General features: G+C 38.5%; 2 protein-coding genes across 7 annotated transcripts in view; one reads left to right on the top strand and one right to left on the bottom strand.

The window, feature by feature from the left end:
- EVC (EvC ciliary complex subunit 1) overlaps positions 1-12,798 on the bottom strand; it is a 54,483-nt gene extending 41,685 nt beyond the window's left edge. Inside the window, exons 1-7 of one of the 3 annotated variants that reach the window (XM_082759180.1) lie at positions 12,522-12,798; positions 8,731-8,841; positions 5,838-5,921; positions 5,076-5,308; positions 4,040-4,124; positions 2,052-2,150; positions 340-477 (exon numbers count right to left, since the gene is read on the bottom strand). In XM_082759180.1, coding sequence (XP_082615306.1) covers positions 340-477; positions 2,052-2,150; positions 4,040-4,124; positions 5,076-5,308; positions 5,838-5,921; positions 8,731-8,841; positions 12,522-12,692 — 921 coding nt within the window. In that variant the 5' untranslated portion in view covers positions 12,693-12,798. Of the gene's footprint in view, positions 1-339; positions 478-2,051; positions 2,151-4,039; positions 4,125-5,075; positions 5,309-5,837; positions 5,922-8,551; positions 8,636-8,730; positions 8,842-12,521 lie in introns of those variants that run through there. The other 2 variants (XM_082759179.1, XM_082759181.1) reach the window with 2 other exon arrangements.
- EVC2 (EvC ciliary complex subunit 2) overlaps positions 12,667-21,976 on the top strand; it is a 72,234-nt gene continuing 62,924 nt past the window's right edge. Inside the window, exons 1-2 of one of the 4 annotated variants that reach the window (XM_082759178.1) lie at positions 12,667-12,979; positions 15,770-15,824. In XM_082759178.1, the coding sequence (XP_082615304.1) occupies positions 12,788-12,979; positions 15,770-15,824 (247 nt within the window). In that variant the 5' untranslated portion in view covers positions 12,667-12,787. The remainder of the gene's footprint in view (positions 12,980-15,769; positions 15,825-21,976) is intronic. The other 3 variants (XM_082759177.1, XM_082759175.1, XM_082759176.1) reach the window with 3 other exon arrangements.

Here is a 21,976-nt window from a genome sequence, read left to right as displayed (position 1 = left end):
GAAAACATAGTGCTACGATGAAATTCCTGGAAGTCAGACTATATACCAGGCTTAAAATATATCTTACCATCTGACAAGCAGTACACATTTTTCATGTCTAAACCCAGTGTGACAAAACAAGTGTTTGTATAAAAAAATGTTGGCTGCCAAAGGGAGTTGGAAATACTCTGCCAGAGCAATATAAAAATGTTTGCAGAACTCATGAACATCTAAAGTACTAACTGTGGACTAGTCAACACAACAGTTAAAAAAGCATTAAAAAAAAAAAAACAAAACACATTCCTCATCAAAAGAGTAACAGTGGAACAAAATTTTATGTGAGTAGAATTAGAAAGTTACATTGTCTATTATGTGCTCAGAATATTCCCTTTCTTTCCTTTCTAAGTCTTCTAGAGTCTGGTACTCTGAATTATGGGCTCCTGACATCTCAGTATTCTGGAGTCTACAGTCAAGTTGCTTCTGTAATTCTTCAAAATCCTGAAAAAGAAAAAAAAAGAAAAAAAAAAAAGCAGATGATTTGCAGATGATTTGTTAAGCTGAAAAACATATATTATTTCTAATTTTGGAGGTGTATCTGTATGTCAATTCTTGCATATGAGAAAGAAACTGAACAACAGGATCCAGAAAGCTTGCTCTCTGGGTAACGCACTTCCAGGAGCAAGGAAAGAAAACGTGAAATATAGGGCATCTCTGAATTACACTTGATACAAATATACACATTTCTACTAGGAAGTACCGTTGCTCATCTCCACTGAACTCAAGTTTTAGTAAATACTGGTCCACGAGCTTTTGTACTCTGAATCTATCCATAAATGTTTTAATTTTAACACACATGCCCCATCTTACATGGCAGATATGTACATGTGTGTTTAAAAGTACAGGTAAGCATCCGGATATGCTAATCAGATAGTGTTGCCTGTGGAGTGCTAACACACATGGATGAACATGCCTGTAATGTTCATAAGTGACAAATTAAAGTCTACATGATTATCTGGGTTTTCAAAGTTTTTCAACATGTTGAAACCTGGATGATTTTTTCTCAAAGCTAGTAATACTGAAAAATACTACTCCTCCGCCCTTAGTAAATTGTTACTGCAATGTATGATCCTTCTGTTGCTTAAACATGCCTTATGTAACAAGTGTTTATTTTTTACATTACACAAATTTGGGTGTCAATGCAGTAAATCGATACAAAACAACAACAAACCAACCAAACATACATTACTGTGAGCACAATTAAATATTGGACTAGACTGCCCATAGAAATTGTGTTCTCCCCTCCATTGGAAATATTCAAGAGTTGGCTTGACAGGACGCTGAATAACTTTACCGAAGGCCTTGCTTCCTACAGAAATTTAGTAAATCTCCATGGGTGTCTTTCAATGTAGACTTTTCTGTGATTCTGATTTAGAAAATGGAATGTGGAACCAGCAGCTCTGCTATTTTGTTCAGTTTTGTAAAGCCTTTTTTTTCCTCCTAATAATATTAAAAATAGTATTGTGACTCCACCTGAAATGCACGTTGACTGTATACTTACATCTTCTGGTTCAGAAGTGGAAAATGAATTTTGATAAAAGTATATGGAAGAAAAAGGGACAAAGAGGACATTATGTATACTTTCCATTGACAGAAACCTTGAGTTTCTTTCTGGTAATTTATTTCCTGCTGTTTTATTATAAGTAATGATTCATGGGACCAGATGAAGACCTGATAATTAGAAATTATCAATTCTGAGTCAGTAAGATTCATGGTGTTCTGTTTACTTGAGTGGATTCAACTACAAAATACTTCGGTTCTTAATAGATTAGACACATTGCTGTCCTGATCTCCTCAGACAACAGCAAAGAGGAAATGCAAGCAAGGTCATGGAGAGGTAATGTAGAGAATCAACTAACAAGTGAGTTTCTTTGAATTTCTTCTGAAACAGATTACAAATGACATGGCTGTTTAAAAATAGTAGGTGTGATAGCCTGCTGTGGCAGCCTGAACCAGTTGGTGGGATTAACTCCTATGTTCTGTTGTCTGAAATATTAACCAACAAAAACACTTACATTTTCCTGAATTAAAAGGATCTTCTTGAACAAATCATCAGTAATCTTCTTTTTATGACAGAAGTCTGTGAGGTATATTTTGAGAATCTGCATAAACATCTATTTAAAAGGAAAGAAACAAAACTCATGGTAAGTGCCTAACATGATACGGATATTGTTGTGGTAAATTTTGTGGATTGAAGTCCATCATTGAGACTGTAGTGAGCCATAAGAAAGTAACAGAAACATCATCAGCAACTCTGTAGTATTTCCATTACAAAAAATTCTTTGGCTTTGTCTTCAGTAAGAGCACTGGAAGATGGTGTTACGTTCAAACGAAGACAAGGACTGATCTAATATATCCTTGTAACCAAACTGACACATTTGAAACTGTACTTTACTGGAGAGTACAGATCACTTAAAAATAGAAAGCCCATTTTTCTAAAGTTTAATGAACCCCTAAGATGAAGGATACTAATATATTCATTACAATGGTTTCAACTGTAGTTAAAGAAAAAGTATCAAACATTTTTATATAAAGCCTGTAACCCAAAAGTAGTCATCTCAAGTTTTAGCTACCTTCTTTTACAAAAGGTGTGACTTTTTTTTTTTTTTTTTTTTAATTTATATAAGATTGCAAGACTAGTTTCTTCAAAAAGATATTTTTGAACCCCAGGATAATTCTTCATTAACCTCTTATCCCCTTGTCTGTTTTAGGATGTCAGTGTAAAGACAATTTATTTATTATCTGCTGTAGAAGGTGCTCTTCCAAAGCAAAAACATGAAATTTAACAGCCACTTGCATATTACTCATGTGCTTCAAAACAGATGATGCAGGAGTTACCCATTTTTTTAACACAATGTAAAAACAGAAATAAAAACACATTTACCTATTAAAAAAGAGCAAAATCTGGGAAATGTGTTATCACTTTTGCCCAGCAGAAGAGAAAATGCTAAAGTAGCCATGTTTTGGATGGGATTTTGCCAAGTTTTGAACAAAAAGCAAAAAAAGATACCACATACCACATACTGCAAAAAAAGATGGGTGGGGGGGTAAGAATTCAGGAAAGCATTGATGAAAGAGGATTTGTTTCCTTTTTCTAGACCTGGTTCTAAGGAAGACCGACTCTGAAGTCAGAGAAATGACAGTGGAAAAAGAAGAAACTATTCCCCAATGTTTTTTGCCTTTCTTCCCTTCTAGTGCAAATATGAAGCTATTCAAAGCTTCAGCTAAAGGTCAAGTTACCAGCCTGTTGTGGTAATTTCTGGTGGGCCACAAACTGTGTTAAATGCTTATTTTCTCAGTGTTTCTGTGGTTACATCACCACATTGTTATTTTATCTTCATTTACGAATTGATGATTAACTTTGAGACGAAGTTTAACCTTCTCTAGTCAAAATAAACATCTTTCTGGAAGCTGATCTCAAGTTCCCTTTTTCATCTACTCATGGAGTATAAACCCATCAGAAGCGAAATTGCTTTCCAGGATTACTTTCATACTTCCTCTTCAGGGTTGTTTATACATTTGCTCAGGAAATCTCACATCTTGAAATATTACTAGCACTTTTAACAAATTATATCACAAATGATCAGTCTAAGGTCGGGAAAGAAGGTGAGGAGAAATCTATATACTGTATGTCTAGATTTATATTACCTGTGCTAAAACTCATGAATGGTAATGATTCTGCACTTAATCACAATCAGTTACCATAAACAATTCTCCTAACTAAGTATTCTGTGGCTTTAATTGTATAAATCCTTTTTTTTTTTTTTTTTCCCGTCAGCTTTGGATACTGTGATTTCACAGCTCAATATATTTCATTATATTTTACTCCTTTGTGAAGATCATACACACGCAGAACAGAGAGGAAAAATACAGAATACTATAAAGGTACAACTCTGCTACACTACTTCCAATGTAGCCAGTGGTTAATGTTGATTATTTCCTAAACTGATATTCAACTAATGTGTTCAGATCAAATATCTATAAATGAGACATGAGTACCTACCACATGTTTTTCTTTTCTGAGCTCAGTATCAAGAAGCATGAGATCTTTTAAAAGAAGACTGCAAAGGCAGAGCTTAATATCAAAACTAAAACAAAGATTTAAAAAGTGTTAAAATCAATCTAAATAAAGGTCACATAAAAGAGCAACAACATATAACGGTTTCATTTAATTGCTAAATTATTCCAAAAGTATTGCCCCTAGAACAGCAGCTGAGTCATGTCATTTCTACATTGCCTTCTATTTCAGATAAAATATCTCTACATACAAAGTCAGAGATGCAGTTCTCGTTAGAAAAATGAATGATAAATATAAGCATGAATGGCTACAACAAAGCAAAACCAAAGCTTTTAATTAAAATAGTTGTAATAAGAGTGGACATTTAGAAAATATTTTTCATTGCTAGTTCCTTTCTCAGTCCTCAAGGTGACATAAATATGATTTTCTTTATTTTCAGTAATGAGAATACAGACGTAGTCATCTAAGGATATCTCACTGTTGCGTAGCTAAAAGAAAAATAGAGCTGATAGTCCATTTAGATTAGCTCTACATACTCATCAATTGTGCATCTGAGAAGCATACAGTATCAAGACATGACAGGAATAGTTCCTACTAAAACAAAGAGAACAGACCACTTCCATTTGCTGTTCTCAAGACACAAGTTGTGTGACTTAATTTTGTACAGTGCAGAGGGCTCCAGCTGAGCAACAATCCACTACAAGAGTGAACTGCGCACAGAGGATAAAACAAAGGGATCTCCTTATTGTAACAGTGATAATTCATTTCATGAGACTTCTTTCCTGAAGTTCTGATTCCCCAAATTTAATAAAGAATAAACTGACTTTCAGTGTACAGCATGATACATTTCTTTAGTCTCTCCAACCATTGGTTTAGGGCTATAGGCCAAAACCCTGTCTTGATGTGGTGAATGTATACACACAAGCGCAGTATTTCATTTATGCCAGACTTCTACTGGTTGTCCTGAAAAGCACTAGGGCACTAGGAAACAACCAAACACAAGGGCAGATTTACTGCTTACCTCTCACACGTTAGCACTTCAGGGAAGCACGTCACCTTGAGGAAGGCTCGAGCCTGAAATCTGTCATCACTTGTTGTGGAATGTATCGTTGTGGAGGAACTGCAGTCCTCCTTGTCTCCCTGGCTAAGGGATCCCAGGCTGCCTGATGTAGATGTCTCCATTACCTGATTAGGCAGAACTGCCTGCTTTGGATTCTCATGCAAAGATGGATTGGACGAGCCATCTGCCAAAGGCTACAGTCAAAGAAAATTTACAAGGTTAATTAATACAACACAATCTGGAGATAAACATCTCATCAATTTGCAGTGTTTGCTTTCAAGCAAAAAATTAAACAACATACACAGTGAAAGTGTTTCCACATAAATTAACATTTGTCATCTTGACAGGTTTCTGCATTGCCTGGAAAAGCACTCTTCTGTTGAGGTTATCTGTTTGGGGCGTTCTTCCTGACTGAAGGGCAGATCCTTGTGGGATTTTTCTTGTGTCTCCTTGGACAGATACAACCTCCATTAATGTTAATGGGAAGAAAAGGTTTCTTGACTACAGTGAAAATTGACTGGACATCATGTAAAGCACTGCAGGTTTCAGGGGGAGATGAAAGCAGCTGATGCCTTACAGAATAAGCCTTGAGTCAATGGACTATAAACAAAGATCCCTATTAAGCAGATTGGCAGTAAATTTTCTTCCAGTACTTGATTCTGCAATTTACTTTGACACAGAACATTTGTTATTAATATTTACAAGTAGAGTCTAAAATCTTACCCTAAATTTCTGATTGATAGGATAGATGACTTTTGCCTTTAATGCAAATGCCGTGATGTTACTGTTCAGAGGAGACTCATTTTCCTGTATGGAAAAGAACAGAAAACTACTTTAAGGTTTGAGAATGGCAGTGGACCTGATGGTTGTTCACTATAAGTATTGTAAGCCGCCTTTGGTTATATAACCCAGAAATTCCAATTGATAACAGAACGCTTCTTGACTTTCAGCTTTGGCATGAGGAGTCTTCTCCTAGGACTCAATTCAGGTCAGAGTTTAAAACTCAGAAAAGAGAACTCTGTCATTAGCACTGCTTCAAAGTTTTTTCATGCCTGCAAGGGAAAATGAGCAATAGTTTATTCACAAGTTATTTTCATTTCCTTTCTTTTCCCTTTAAGCAGCAAGTAAAGATTTCACATGGGAGATTGAAATAATCTTAATAATAGAAAGTACTGAGAAATAAGCTCCACAGATAACATCATGGCTATAAATTCTGCCTTTCAATTTAAATAAAGAAACAATAGATTAAACAAAACTAGTCATTTTTCCAGGAAGAGCTTTTATAGTGCAACCCTCACCTATAATCTAGAGAAAATACCAATGTTCCTCCAAAGAACTTTTTATAGAGAATTCATTCTTTTCATACAATCTGCTATTTCACATAGTCTGATTTTGTGCTCCTCCTCTCTCCTATCCACTGCTTTATGCACTGGAACAATGGGATAATCAGCTTTGTTTTGTGAGGTTATGCATGGCCAATTAAAAGGTTGGTTGGCCGTATGTAACAAATAGAATAGTTAAACCCAAGCTTTAGGAGATTTCCTGTTCTAACCTTTTTCTTCTTTTTCTTTTTTTTTTTTTTTTTTTTTTCTCTTTTGTTTTTAACATGAAATGAAAGAATCTGATTTGTTAAAATAATTTTCTCTATATAGATTTTTCTAGGAAATATCAAATCACTAATAGAATCTAAAAATAGACATGGAAAGAGACATGCAAACCACGTCATTCATTAGACTTTTTTATTGTTGCACCTTTTCATCTCGATTTCATTTATTTCCAGAAGTCATTTTTGGATTTACCGATAAAGTAAAAAGCTAGGGGTCAGCATGTAAAACATTTGCTCATACTAAGCAGCCCCACTGCTACATATTCAGGGATAGAACCCGACAGATCCATTGCTCTGAAATGGCCGGAAGCAAAGCAGCTCCAGTCCAAAGCCATAAAGCCATGTCACAGTATGCTAGAGCTAATACATCCTGCTTCTCAGCAGGCATGAGTAATACACAGTTATTATTAATACGGTAATTGTGGTATTATTGCAGTGTGGAAGGTCTCAGAATGAAAATATCTGTTTTTCTGAAGTGCTCTAACCTAACTAAAAGCATTTTTCCATCTATGCTTCTTCCTGAACTGTCAATCTGATGTCAGTAAAAGCCAAAGCCTCTGGGAATTGGAACAAATGAGTAGAAAAATATATGTATATAAAATATATAACTTCAGTAGTTTGGCAAATAGACAGGAGAAAGCCCTTTCAAATAACAAGGCTACTTCTTAATGTGTTATAAATGAGTTAGCTTGGGAAATTGATATAGTGGTGAAGGATAACCTTTTAAAGGCTGAGGTATCATTTCAAAAGGCTTGGCAATATTCATACATTTATATCATTGCATAATTTCTCTCGCAGGATTTACACTCCAAAAGAGAATCTATTCAGTGCTCACTAGTTATGCTGTACTTTAACTCAAGGAAAAGGACCAACCATAGTTTGTCACCATTCTTCATCAGAAAACTGAAATGAAGATTAATTGCCTGCCAGGATTCAAACCAACAGTAAAATGTTTACAATAATGTCCGTCTTCTCTTTGTCTTGGAACCAATCCTGATTACAAGCTCAGCACCAGGCTGTCTGGCTTTAACTGACACTTTCTGCATGTATTTAATTTATGCATAATAGAGTTAGTTGAACTGCACATTTTAAACATATTTCTACCCTCAACTTTTAGCTTCTTCAAGAGCAGTCAAATCAGCTTTGGGTGAAAGGCAAAGCTACATGGTAGGACTGGTTCTCATGATTATTTTGAGAGTATCACAAAAAAAAAAAAGAAAGAAAGAAAGAAAAAAAAAAAGTTATTTGGATTTTTTAGTGAGTGGGTTAACCCTGTTCCTTCTCCCACATTTTCTCCAAATTATTTTTCTATTTGTCCTTGAATCCCAGCTTGACATCAATGGGTGTTTCACTACTTGTGGTCATCTGACCTCTGCACTCCATCTTCAGCTGGTACTTGATGAGTTTGCTATATGAGAAAGACATTAAAGATGCTGTTCTCAAATGTACAAAGTTTGGTTCATTTATTCTATGTCCCTCCATTAACCTATACAATCCAACTCAGATCTATACCCATACCCTAAGGAGGCACTAGGAAAAGGTATTTATTCCAGATTAGATCTGATGAGACAACTTTGTCACTGTCAAATTTTCTCTAATAAAACTTCTCCGTAAAAGAATCCATTATCAACTACCAATTTCAGTACTGATTTCAGTACTTAAGTACTTCTTCCTATGTCAATAGTGAGAACTTTTTTCACCAACCTTTTGAAATCAAGGATGTTAAACCTTAAACTACAAGAAGCCCATGTCCAAAAAGAACTGAGGATCGTGACTGAAATGTCTAAAGAAGAAACTCAAATGAAGCAGAATTCATATGGGAAATGAATACCTGAAATGGTTGCATTCCTAAGAAGCCATCAATGCTCAATCTCCTTTCACTTTTCCTGAATGTTTTTTAAGGTCTCAATTCCAAACCACTGCAATCAAGACAGTTTGTACGAGGCCCTTAATGTGACGATTACTACATTCAAAAAAAATGGACATCCACCAAAAATAACATAGCTTTACCTCCAGCACCATCTCCTCTTCTGAAATATAGGGCTCTGCTTTACTTTTCGTGAGAGTGTGCTCTTTTTCATCACAGTTGAAGCTTTCCAGAAGTCTCTGGGAATCATCCTTCTGAAATTCCGAGAGAAAACAGGTAAAATGTAACACTGAGATCATACAGATTCACCTGGAAGATCTCTGACCGCAGCTTGGATACTCTCATGTCTCCATTCTGAAAATGTTTTCAGTATCAGTTGAAAATGATAATTTTGAAAAAATACAAAATGAAAATGAATGAAAAAAGAGTTTTATATACTCAAGAATCATTTTTTTTCTAAATTACTGAACATTATGAATTTGATTTGTCAGTCCGGAAGTAGAACTTTAACACCCAGATTTGTAGAAGGCTGTGAATGTGTCAAATCAATCCACCTGCTCTCAAAATGTCTTACTCCTATCAAGCTCACAGTCTTGGTTCAAACTCCTTACTTAAAGCAAGTTAACTAAAATTGTCTGTAATTGTTTGCAACAAGGAGAATGGTCAATATTTTTGCTCACCTGCCACAAGAAAAACTTCTTAAGTGAAGTTTTTTGTGTGGGAAAGTTCCTGTCAAGAAAAACTAAACTAGGATACAAAATGTTTACAACTTTCCTTCCCCAAAAGTGGCACACATCACTGGTCCTTACTTCCCTAACAAACACACACAGCTTCTGGTACAGACACAAGCTGTGAGGGCACAGAGTACTGCACACATGCTTCCCTGTACACTAGCATAGACCAAGAAATGACAACACGAGTCAATGCATCCAAACGCGGCAAGGAATCTTGTAGTGAAAGAAAAGATCTTGTGGAGAAGGGCAGCCACCCTACCCTGATGACTTTTTTTTTCTTTTACTTCTCTGGTTTTCGTTCAACTAACTGCTTACTGACATAGTATAATAATATGGTTGCAGCCACTATACACGTAACTGTCTTATAGAAAAATTCTCCTTGAATTGTTTAGTCACTTGGTATGTAAAGTAGTCCATTTTCCTGAGATAATTGCCTAGCCTTGGAATAGATTTCATTTCTTATGACTTGCCTCTGTCACCTCTCCGGAACATAGGTGCTCAATAATACGGGTCATGTTCTTGTGTTAAGTCTCCAAGACATGCTGAATTTAAGACGTTGTTTTCTAGAAATCAACTAATGACAAAAGAACAGCTACAAATCTACTTTCTTAATTTTATCATTTATTTGTCCTGAACCAAAGTTCACAAAATGTAGGTTGAGTGACTGACAGCTGTAGAATTAGCCACATTGTATTCACCATTGTCCATCACATCATAGCCATTCAGAATTTGCTTTTCTCATCTTTGCATTTTTGTATTGCATTTTATTTTTTCCAGGATACATTTTGTGTTTTTGTTTGTTTGTTGGTTTGGTTGGTTGTTTTGTGTTTTTTTTTTTTTGCTATCATTTCTAAGCTCATGCCTTTCCTCACCATTTTCGTCCTTGTTGTTTTTGCAACTCCTCCTGAATAATATCTACAAATGAAACTGAAGTGCTACCAAGCTCCCCTTTTAAGAAGTTTAATAAAACTGAGTCTAACTGTAATTACTGTAATACTTCTTCAAGCTAATCTAATATCATAATGAGACAAGCTCCAACCCAAAGGGTCACAAGAGCCTCTAGGCAATGCCATTAAGTCTAACAGGAGAGTTTTATTGATAGAAATGCATTACAGTGCACTGTAACGTCTGAAGTTACCATGGTAAAGCTTTCTTAAAACTTTCCCAGTATGCACAGATCCTCACACCAATAAGGCACTTAACTGTATGCATTCAAGTCCCACAGATTCAGGCTGAATATATAGAAGTAATTAACTGGGGCTGAGTGACAAATGCTGGTGGCTTATTGCAGTGCCTACAGATGCTCTATACTCCAAGTACTTGCCCTGGTCCCACTGCACGTATAAATCAGATGCTTGGGAAGCAACACGGTAAAACAGGTAAAATATCCCTGCTTTTATTCTGGATACAGAAGGCTATAATAGAGTAACTACTATATTATACTTATAACAACATAGTATTTATGATATAGTAAGCATGTTACTATATTATAGTAACTATATACTAACTAGTCAGAATACTACCATACTATAGTAGCAACTTTATAGTAACTATGATACAGTAAGAATAATAGTTCAGAACTGTTACACATGCAGTAGGCTGCTCCACAGAATAGGTGGGCCAGACAGTATGTGAAAGGAATGGGTACAGCTTAATGTCACCCTGTTTGCATTTGGGAAATTAGTCCCCTAGGATACAATCTGACCACCCTGCAATGTGTTCTGTATGTAGCAGCAGGCAGTTTATTTTTCTTTTGAAATAAACAACTCTTTTACAGCAGCAGCATTGATTTTAATGGCATTTAAGCACCTAAACGCATCTAAAGATCTGGGCCAGAGAGAACTGACAGCCTCTATTCCCTATTGACATAAGTGACATAAAGGATAAAATTGTACTTGGCTATATTTGAGTTAGTAGTGACAGTACAATAAAGATACCATCTATTAAGGCAGGGAAAATGAGCAATTGAATCAGAGAGGCTTGCACTCGCATAGGATGCATTGATCCAGCATTTGAAGTGAATCCGTTATTAGGCTAAAGCATGGCTTCAAACAGAGTTTCAAACTTCCCACTTAAAAGCAGTTGGGAGCAAGAGAATTTTTCTCTTCTGTCATACTCAGTGATCATCAACCCTAGCAGCCATACACGTGCAGAAGACCAGTTATAGCTGAAAAAAGGTTCAGTTAAAAATCAAGCTGAACCAGACACCCCGCTGAACACTGACAATGCTTTGCAGGGCTCTGAATTTCCCAGCTGTGCCAACCACTGCTGCACCCAAGTAACCCAACATGACCTGAGACCAAGTGTGATCCACAAAGGCAGCGGAAGTTGGTAACAATTCTCAGAAAATGTACCTGCCAGGTAGTGATTCTGCAGGTATGGGCTACCTCTGTTATTTTGTGGTCAAAACAAATGCTTTGTGTAATGATGAGGTATGAGCCTTACACCCTTGTCCTTAAAACAGTGAGCCAGGTATGTCATTAACAAAATCACATGCTTTAGAAAACCCTGATACTTTTGCATCGAGCAGAATGTCAAATATATTCTGCCTCCTGTGCGTCTCATATCTACGAGTGTAACCACAGTGAAAACTTATTGCTGTGGGTGAGTATTCATCCTCTCTGCTTGTGCTGTTCATTTTCCTGCTCTGGAAATCAAGTTGTTCCTCCTGCTGCAGAATGGAAACAAACAAGTGTTTATTTTCAAGTATCTCAGGAAGTTTCTGCAGATGGGGTTCATCTTCCACTGTCCCCAAAAAGCTGCACAGCCTTCTACACGAAGTGATGGCTGTGAGAGACAACTAGTGGGTCAGCTGAAGGTACTTTCAGGGATAAAGGCCAGGAGGGCACTATTCAGAACACATACATATGCCAAAAGCAGGGTGTTGCTGTTTCTTGGTGTTTTTTTTTTTGTTTGTTTGTTTTTTGTTTTTTTTTTTTTTTGAGTCAACCCGTTTACTTTGGGGACGTTTTTAATAGAGTAAGCAGTAAAACCACTTTAAAGAGGGGTGTCGCGAGTTACCCCACCCGCCCACTGCCGATCCGGAGTTAATCCGACGCCGGACCGGGGCCCAGCGATGCTTCCCTCGTCGGGCCGGGCCAGCAGCACTGCGGGGCCCTTCCCAAAGTCTCTTGAAGTCCTTCCCCCTGTTGCTCCCGAGCCCCTCGGGTGCCCCCTTTCCCCGCCCGGCCTCCCCGTACCTCGCTCCGCCGGCTCGGCCCCATGGCGCAGCGGCAGAGCAGGGCGGCGGCGGCGGCGCCCAGCAGCAGCCCCAGCAGCACGGCGGGGGCCAGCAAGGCGGGCAGCACCCGCAGCGAGCCGGCCCAGAACTGCAGCCCCACCGCCCGCAAGCACGCCCCGACCCCCGCCATCGAGCCCCGGCTCGGCTCGGCCGGAGGGGAGGGAGAGAAAAGGGAGCTCCCCCCGCCCGTTCCCCCCGCCTATCGTGGGAGGAGACCGATGGCGGATGGCTGCGGCCCGGCCTGGCTGGGGGCAGAGGCGAGGGGGGCTCCGCGGAGCCTCTGTGTCCTCGCGGGGGGCTCGGCGGCTGCTGGCCGCCCTCCTCATGGCGTTGCTCCCCGCTCTGCCCCTCGGAGCGGCCGCCCGGCGCCCCCCGGCCGGCCCGCCCCGGGAGCCCTGCGGGAGGACGGCGGCTGGGGTAAGGCGGGGGCGCCGCGGGACGGAGCCCCTCCTCAGGGGGCTGCGGCGGGGGAAGGAGCCTCGGCGGAGGGCTCCGGGACCCTGGGTGCTGAGGGGTGCCTCGGCGTGGTGGCCCCAGGTGGTTTGGCAGCCCGGGGTGCAGCCGTCGTCGCAGGCTGGTCCCATCTCTTTCGCCCCAGGAGGGCCCTGTGGTGCGAGAAGTTGTGGCTAAGCCTTGCCCTCCTGAGGCAAAGGGAGCTAATTTCCCTCGGAAGGCTCCCAGGTCCAACGTGGGGTGCTCTAGGAGGCATCCTCTGCAGCCAAAGCCATGCCAGGTACCCTTCTGTGGCCCTGCAGGCACCACGGACCGTGTGGTGGCGTTGACAATGGGAAAGCTTCCCATGAATGAGCATGATGGGGCCACTGCAAAACCCTACATGCTGACACTGTTTCTTTCTTCTTCCTGAGTGGATACATTTGATTTTGTTACCAAATAACAGCACTCTGGCTCACTGGTGTCAGCCTGCTATTAGGGATGCCATCAGTGGTTTAAGATAGTGCTCTTATTTTTATTTCTCTCTCTAGTTATCTATCTAGCAGTCTGTGCCAGCACAGTTTTCTTTTGGCCATGTGAAGAGTACCAGAGAACATGTGGTGGGGGATGCAGGGAGTTACAAACTCCCTTACTTTGTGCTTTGATTACAAAAAACACTGATCAGCAGGAAATAGTAGTGTTGTTTTTTTTTTTCTTTTTTTTTTTTCTTTTTTCCCAAAACCTTACTTTTCTGCCAGAAAAATAAAGCAATGTAAAACTTGGGAAGATGTGTGCTGGCAATTTTACTGCATTAAATTAATTACTTTTGATGCTTAATGTCACTGCTGGCCTGTAGGGTTGGCACTGGTATTATGGATGCACTCTACAATAGACTGGAAGAAATATGTCAAATATTCAGCACAGAATAGTGAGGACAGAATGCCAGATAAGGCAGAAGAAAAAGTGAGGAGTGCTGTAGTGTCATTCATAGTTGATGCAAATGGCTATACAAACACCATAGTGTTGTTTTTTTTTGTGTGTGTGAGCTGTTGTAAAACCGCAGATGAATGACTGCCTGGTGTCTCTGGAAATCCTGAGTCATTTGTACATAAATTTCATAGGAAGCAGGATTAGCCAGCAAGCCACATTTTGTACACATCTTTATACATGCTTGAACCAGTATTTGTCTATTTCTGCTACAGGCTTATTTACGAAGAGACTGTTGGCATTTAATGCCCATGTCATGTAATGCAGAAGAGTCATATTTAGTATTTATGTTCATGAACAAAATTTATGTTAATACTTAACATAATAGGCTGTCCTCCTGTGTTTTCATTAGTGTTTTACACTAGTGTAAATCCACCCATTTAGTGTACTGGCACACATTATCTCTAAGAGTGCTCTAGAAATATCTATCCCTTCTAATGAGATTTCTATTGCTGTATATCCATATGTATATATGACAAATATGTCAGTGTATATATATATATATCGTCACCAGACAATTTTAAGTTTTCTAATGGAGTTTTCTGTTTTTTGTGATCTTGGGATGACTGGCTAGTCAAAACTCAGATTCATATTGATCATTTAACTAATGAGAGTAAATTAGTAATGGAACTAAAGATCGCTGGCATAATTTAGTTTGTATGCAGTAACTTCGTTACACAGGAAGAATGGTACAAATGGATATGTGAGAGATGCAAATAGCACCCAGTGAAGAGCTCAGTGCCCTGTGCCTCCCTGAGCTGCATCCCAGGGCTTCTCAGAGTTCTGTCCTTTCTTACTACTCCACAAGGGCTGCCTCCCAGCTAGCTATCAGCACATGTTTTCTACTTAAAACCCAGGGATCCTGGTGCATCCAAATTTATGAAATGTCTTGCATTTTCTGTTATGTTGATGGAAAGTGTCCTATCTGAAGTGAGAACTGCTTCTACACAAGGTTAACTAAAGTTACAGCTCTAGCAATAATCAAAATGATGAATTCCTCAAGCAGGTGAAGAATAAAATTGCCCATAACTCGCTCTACTATAACAGTAGTGTTGACATGAGTCAGAACTAACATTACTCACACACACTCAGCGGATGTAGAAGATAGCTGTTAATCAGCTGGTATTCGTAACTGTGTCTTTTCTTCCACAGGGAAACATTTTTATTAAATGAGAACTTGCTTGCGTGACTACTACATCCTGATCAAAACACTGGGCATTAAAATCATTAAAGGCACCAGTTTCTTTTACTGAAGTTTTAGAGCTGTGATTTCTGTAACAATCTTCATGGTTTGGGCACAGCCAGGAGTCTCATAAGCTACAGTTTTTAGCCTGTGGGCTCTTTGAATGGATCTGTGTAGACTTACTCATCCAATATGGACAAATTCCTGCTGACTCCTAGTGATGAGATTTTCCTGGGTCCTCAGTTCTGCATTTGGAAACGACAAGAAGAATTATTTTATAAGAATAAACTAATACTTCATAGCAAACACGTCTGCTCCACTGTTGTGCAAAGTCTCAGCCTGGTAATATCGAGTGTAAATACAGTCTGAGCCCCAAGTGTGTGTACCCATGCTAGGAGGCAGCAGTGCCTCATACTGCTTGACAAACTGCCTCTAGACCAGTGTTGTATTTCTTCTAGTAGTTAATTTGGGGAAACTCATGGCTTTGTGGAACAGGATTCTGTCTAATTGTAAAGCATAAATTCAGCTTAAAAAATTAATTAAGCAATATTTATGATTTTTTTTATTTTTTTTTTTATAATTACTCTCTTCTCTGTTAACTCTAGGTTATTATAGATGATCTGTGGCTACAAAATGAGACTGAATGCCTGGGAATGGCAGGTATGCAATTGTTTTCTCTCTCTTTTCAGCCTGTGGGGCTCATCTCTACAGGGCGATGGGTGTGCAGGTGGGCAGGGGACTGAAGCCAATCCCAGGTTTTACCTCCACTCTGAGTTTGGAGGAAGGAAAGAGAGAAGAAGCAGTCTGGTTCTGGAGGCATCCCATCAAAATTAGTACCTGAGATCTTGTTCCAGTGTTCAAGTTCAAATAATAAGTTCAAATACTGTTTACAGTGGGTATCAAGTGTAGTAGTTACTGATCTCAAATACACAGCGCATCTTCAGCAGTTTTTGCCTAATCTGATTGAAAAAGGGTGGCCCTATACTTAGAGGAGTCACGTCTTAGAAGTTCTGCATCAGAGGGCTGACTGCCAGACTTTGTCTACATTTGAAGAAATCACGTAGTTTCTCGGAGACTCTGGTCTTCATGTTCTTTACATGGAGATAATAAACAGCGTTCTACTTCATTGAAGTGTGGTAGAGATGAGTACGCTGAAAGGTTATGACATTCTCATATAGCATATTAAGAGGGGCAATGTAATATCTGTAATAGACCCTTCCCCCATGGCACAGGATGCCGTTCCCCAGGAGATGATTCCATAACATGCATTTGCCAAGAAATTACACGCTCTGAAGCAGTCATCCAGTGAGATGCCTCTAATTTCTTTGCCCTATGCCATGGCTAATTCAGAAATGAGTTTATTAATTTAAATATGAAAGCAAATAATTCAGATTTGCTTAGCTTCCTTGTTGTTTCTTTTTCTCCTGTATTTATACAACATAATCTTTGCTGCTCACATCTTCCTTTCTGATGGGTTGCAAATTAATAAGGTACTATCCACGGAGAAAGGAAATGCATGTGGTTTTATACTTCAGAAGAACCTAATGGTGTTAGACAAAGTGGCACAATTGAAGGATTTTGAGAGTATATTTTTGTGTTAGTGATTAATTATTTTTCCATTTTGTTAGTAGGTAAATATTCATGTTAAATGAAGAGCTGCTACAAATACTGAATTGTATGCTGGTTTTATGATGGAGAATTGTCCCACTCTTGTAAGCAAGTTCCTAGTGGCTTGCTTAATCAAGATACTTGAATGTTTATTCCTACTGAAGAAGTTCTCAGTGAAAGAAAAACTGCATAAAACATTTGTCATTGAAAATGGCAGTGTATTGAATTGAGATTGTTTGTAACAGCACACCAATCTTATAGTTTCTGCTGGAAGTTTTTTCAAGTTGTTTTTGGATAAAATGAAAAAAAAGCAGTTCCAGAATAGCCCTATGATTGGGGAATATAGTGGACTTTTAGAATTATGTTCTAGTCTGGCCTGACTTATCAAAACAAGGCATGAAAAGTAGAATTTTTTTTTGTGTCGTTTATGCCCATAGTTTCTTTGACTTTGTAACAAAGAAAGCTAATAGGTGCATTCAAAACTGGAATACAGTAAATTACTACCTTTGCTTGTTCATTGTTGCGTGTAATTGAATGGACTTTAAATTGGATCTTGTATCCTGGTTGGTTTTCAGGACAAGGCATAATTCAGAACAACAACAACAAAACCATAGTAAACAAGTATATTCAACTCTTCTTCCACCCTGAAATGAAGCAAGATAATTCAAAGCTTTACTGATAAATTCTGGGGAAAAGCAAATCAGACTGCAAATTTTGGACTTGAAATATGCAACCTGTGAGAGCAGGTTGCATATTAGCATGTTTTGTTAAATTGCTTTTTTCCTCCTAGAGTCAATTAATTTTTAATAGTTGACTTGACATTTCACAAACTTGTCGCAGTCTTCACTTTTCTATTGTATATTAACAGGTTAGGAGATACTGTAAAGGTATGGGTTAAGGACCTACTATGGGTTAAGAACCTACTGGAGTCTTTGCTGGAAACCTATTACAAGACCATTTAATTTTGTATCATCCTACTTAATTGCTGCACCTAATAATAATCTTAACTGCTATCAAGAACAAATAAGGCACTATAGTTCTTGCATGTTATACCTACCCTTTTAATAGTGGTCTACAGGTATTAATCAGCACCACTAACATGTTGAGGATGCAGCCTTTTTAGTCCTGTATGTAAGGCTGAACCTAACACTGAAGGTCCTTGTCATTACTCAAAACTAACATTTTAGCAAGGGACTGATCACAGAGGACAGTTCCTTTCTTTGCATACCTATTCTTCCATCTCCAGCCAATATGAACACAGACCTACCATTACCACAGGCTTCACTCTGTAGGTGCATTTTGTACTACATTGGATCCTCTTGGTAATTTGCAGCAAGCAAAAGCAATGAGAGGTGGTGGTAGGAGACTTCTCCTTGCTAAGTGTGTTGTGTCTGGCCTGACTGTGGCTGCTAGAAGCACAAAACAACAGATCACCACACAAAGCAGTGGTACACAAAGCAAAGGAGTTGGAAAATGACTGCCTGGGGACAGCACCAAAGAAAGTTAAGCAGCACTCAATGGTTGTTCTGATCTGGTTTTGCATTGAGAGTGTGCTGATCAATTGTGCACTTGTCGTTTTCCATTGTTGTGGCACTGTGTATATGTGGGACTGAGTGAATGTTATAGGAAAAACTTGGTGTGGTAAAATATTATGACAATCTTCCAGTTGTTTCAGCTACATTAATATTTAATTTCATATTTTCCTTTGGTAATTCAATACAAAGTCAACATACCAGTGCTGGTAATTATCTAGGAATATGCAATTTAAGACAGGGTTGTGGTATGTCTGTTTCTGTTTGGTTTATGTAGGATTAAATAATGAGAAAATATTTTAATAACATGCTGATGAAAGGAAGATAAAATATTTAACAACTTGATCGTAGACTGTAAATGTGTGGAATGTTTAATTTATGTCATTAAGGAAAACAAAGAAAATTTCATCTTGGAGACAGTTATATTTTCTCACATCTCAAAAAAAGTGAAATTATTGCTTTTCTTTGATGAACTGTTTGATTTGACATCTTTGGGGATGTTTACAGAAAAGCCCCTGATGAAGCCTCATGCCTTGCTGCTTTGCTCACCGGGAAATGTTTTGGCCTGAGGTGCTGTGCCTGGGGTGCTCCCAGCAGCAGTCTGGCAATCTGGGCTGAGATTTGGGCAGTGCAGCTGAAACTGTTCCTCTGCTTAGCAAAGTTCCTGTTTCGAAAAGGAATGGGAATAGCTTCCATCTAGGAACTAATGGAAGTGAAGACTGTGCAGCTCAAATGATACCCCTTTTTTTTGAAAACAGCCGGAAAAGTGGCAAAGGTTGAAACTATAAGAAAAGAGAGTGAAAAGAGTAAAGAGATTGCAGAGCCAGTGTAAGGATTGGGATGCACCTCTGAAGAGGCACTGACAGTGCTGTGCTCTCGTTTCTGAACAGCAGGGTATCAAAAAGAAAGCTCAATGCTTGTTAGTGAAAGGCCTCAGGAGTCAAGCATTAGTATTTTGTATTTTCCAACCTCAGACAAATCAGACCTCAGACAAGTAGATTACTTGTTACAAGAACATTTTCAGAACAGAAATCTGGGATAAACTTGAAAACCACAGAATGTGTTATGCCTGTAACATCCTTTCTCAGATGTGCAGTGTCTGACTTTTCAAGCAATGATCAGCTATCTATAATCCATCTAGACCTTGTCTGAAAAGAGACAAGTCTGAAACTCACCTACCAAGGTTAATTGATAACTGCAATTATGTCATCTTGAGGTTACGAGTATTCAGTGAATTATGTGGAAAAGCCGTTATGTTCTTGTAGGTCAGCTGGACTGAGGTGTGTGTAGTGTTCTAGTGACAGATAAATATTTGTGGATCAGGAAAAGAGTTTTTTGTTGTTTGTTTGTGTTTTTTTTTTTATTTATTTTTATTTTTTTAACTAACATTTGATACTACAAAAAATAATGAGTTAGAATAGTGCTGCTTTACTGGCAAGGGATACAAGGGTATTAGCAAACAGCCTGTGCTGTTAAAAATAAATATAAAGGATGAGAAAAAAACTGGAGCAAGGCAGTGGCATGTGTTGTGCTATGGACGTACCTCATCCTGATTGTATCTTCTTGAGCAAAGCCTAAATGCTGGGAAGGTGCAAGTGAATTTGCAGAAGTATCCTTGCAATCATCATCACCACTGAGGCTGCTTAGCATAATGTCAAGAACCTGCAAAATCCCCAACCTCTAATTACCAATGATGGAGCAGCCAAGTAACGTGCCTGGAGGATTACTCTGGGAGCTAGCCACATTATTGCAGGATTGTAAGTGATGACAAAGCACAACTTGAAAACAGTCATCTTGTATAATTAATAATCCTGAGATTTATTCAGAAGCAAAGAACACGATCAGTTAATCAAATTGGTTACTATGGACTTGGTACTTTCCAGGTAGGAATATCAGGATTTGCTGTCACATGGAAAGCACAGTTGGGAGTAATGATGGAGAGATCTCTTGCTACGTAGGGCATGAGAACAAAAGATATTTCATGAAACAAATACCCCCCCTTCTCTATTTCCTATGAGGGAGGTTAATCAACAAGAAGGAAGTGATCTGCTAAGCAAGAAGCATTTTCAAGGCAGGAGTTCAGCAAAGCCTATATACTTTTCTATGTTCACTTCTGGCTCTTACAAAGCTCTAAGAAGTTCCTTCTTGTCTTCAACTGGAGTTTCTGTTTACTATAAGGGAAAGTTCATCTATGGTAGTCTGGCAAGAAAATGAAAAGGGGAGCTGATTTCCTACCTCCATGGGAATAGGGTGGCAATTGGATCAACATCTCAGAGGCACAGCAAATACAAAATGAATCCTTACATCCAAACACTGAATCTGTACAAAACTAAGAAGAAGCATGATTCAGTTGTCAGAACATACGTTTGGAGCCATTTTAGGCAGGATAATATTGCACTTGATCTGCTAGGGAGTGCAGTGTCCAGGTGGGCTCAGACTAGTAACCAGCACGTCAGTTCAGCACTGGTGACGTTCTGAGTGATTTGGGCTGTTGCTTAGTATTGAAACTGAAATGCAGCATGCATGACTACCCTTGAAAAATACCAACCAAAAAGGTATGCAGGCATTTGGTATCGTAATTACATACCACTGTTCTCCTCACCAAATTTTCCTTATTAGTTTTACGGTCCCTAAATTAGTCTGAGTCTGTTTCACTGTGTAATAATGGTTTAAGTATGTAAGTGAAATTCAGGGAAGTGAATTAAAGCTAATTGTAAAATGTAAACGAGTAGCTTTTCCTGGTGGGTATAACCACATTTTTATCCAGTATAAACCACACTCTCCCAAATTAAAAGCATGCTATTCATCCTTGGGAAGACAGTGAAGGTCCCTGAGATGTACATGTCCATCTGGGTTCTGTAAGCAGCAGGAACACATCTCATTCATTATGTTAACATAAACCTTTTCAGTGCATCAATGCCTCGAGGCACTTTATAGGACCTTCTTCTAAACATCTAGTTCTGAATGCTCTGTGCATGTCTTTTATATTTACAACTGACAGTATTTATCTGTATTGTTCTTCCAACAGAACAGTGCCTTTCCAAAAACATGAAGCTTCTCATTTTTCTGAGATTGTCAGTATGTTCAACTCTTCATATTTCATTAACATTTAATAGCTTTATAAAAAATAATGCTTACATAACAGTGTCATTTGCCAAAAATCTTTGCTTTTTGATTAGAATTTTTGTTCATATGAATATATAATCCTAATGATTAAAACGTGCGGTTTAAAAATAAATAATAAATTAAAACTATTTTGCAAAGAATGACAAAAATGTATCTTCTTTAAACACAGAAAGTCCACAGTCCTTTTATAAATTTTCACTACATTTTTTCTCTATTCAGCAGCTGTACTGTTTTACAATTAGATTAAATTACTGATTTTTAGTGTAAGCTCCAATTATTAATGTCGTAGGTGCTTTTACTTCATTAGATGGAAATTATTATCATATTGCAATTCCAAAGGTGTTCTTGTAGTTTCATGTGATATCCTGGCCTAATCTCTACTAAAAAATGTGAGAGATGGGGTATAGGATAGCATTGATATTGCAAATTACTAAATTGTGGAGTATTTGATTTCATTGCACTCCAATTAATCTGAAAAGTAATTGACACCCTCAGTCAACTGAGAAGTATTTTTGTTCTATGTACTGAAATACTTGATGGTTAATT

This window comes from Aythya marila, assembly GCF_965140915.1.
Source record: "Aythya marila genome assembly, chromosome: 4".
NCBI classification, from domain to species: Eukaryota; Metazoa; Chordata; class Aves; order Anseriformes; family Anatidae; genus Aythya; species Aythya marila.
This window is presented reverse-complemented; position numbering and strand designations above follow the sequence as displayed.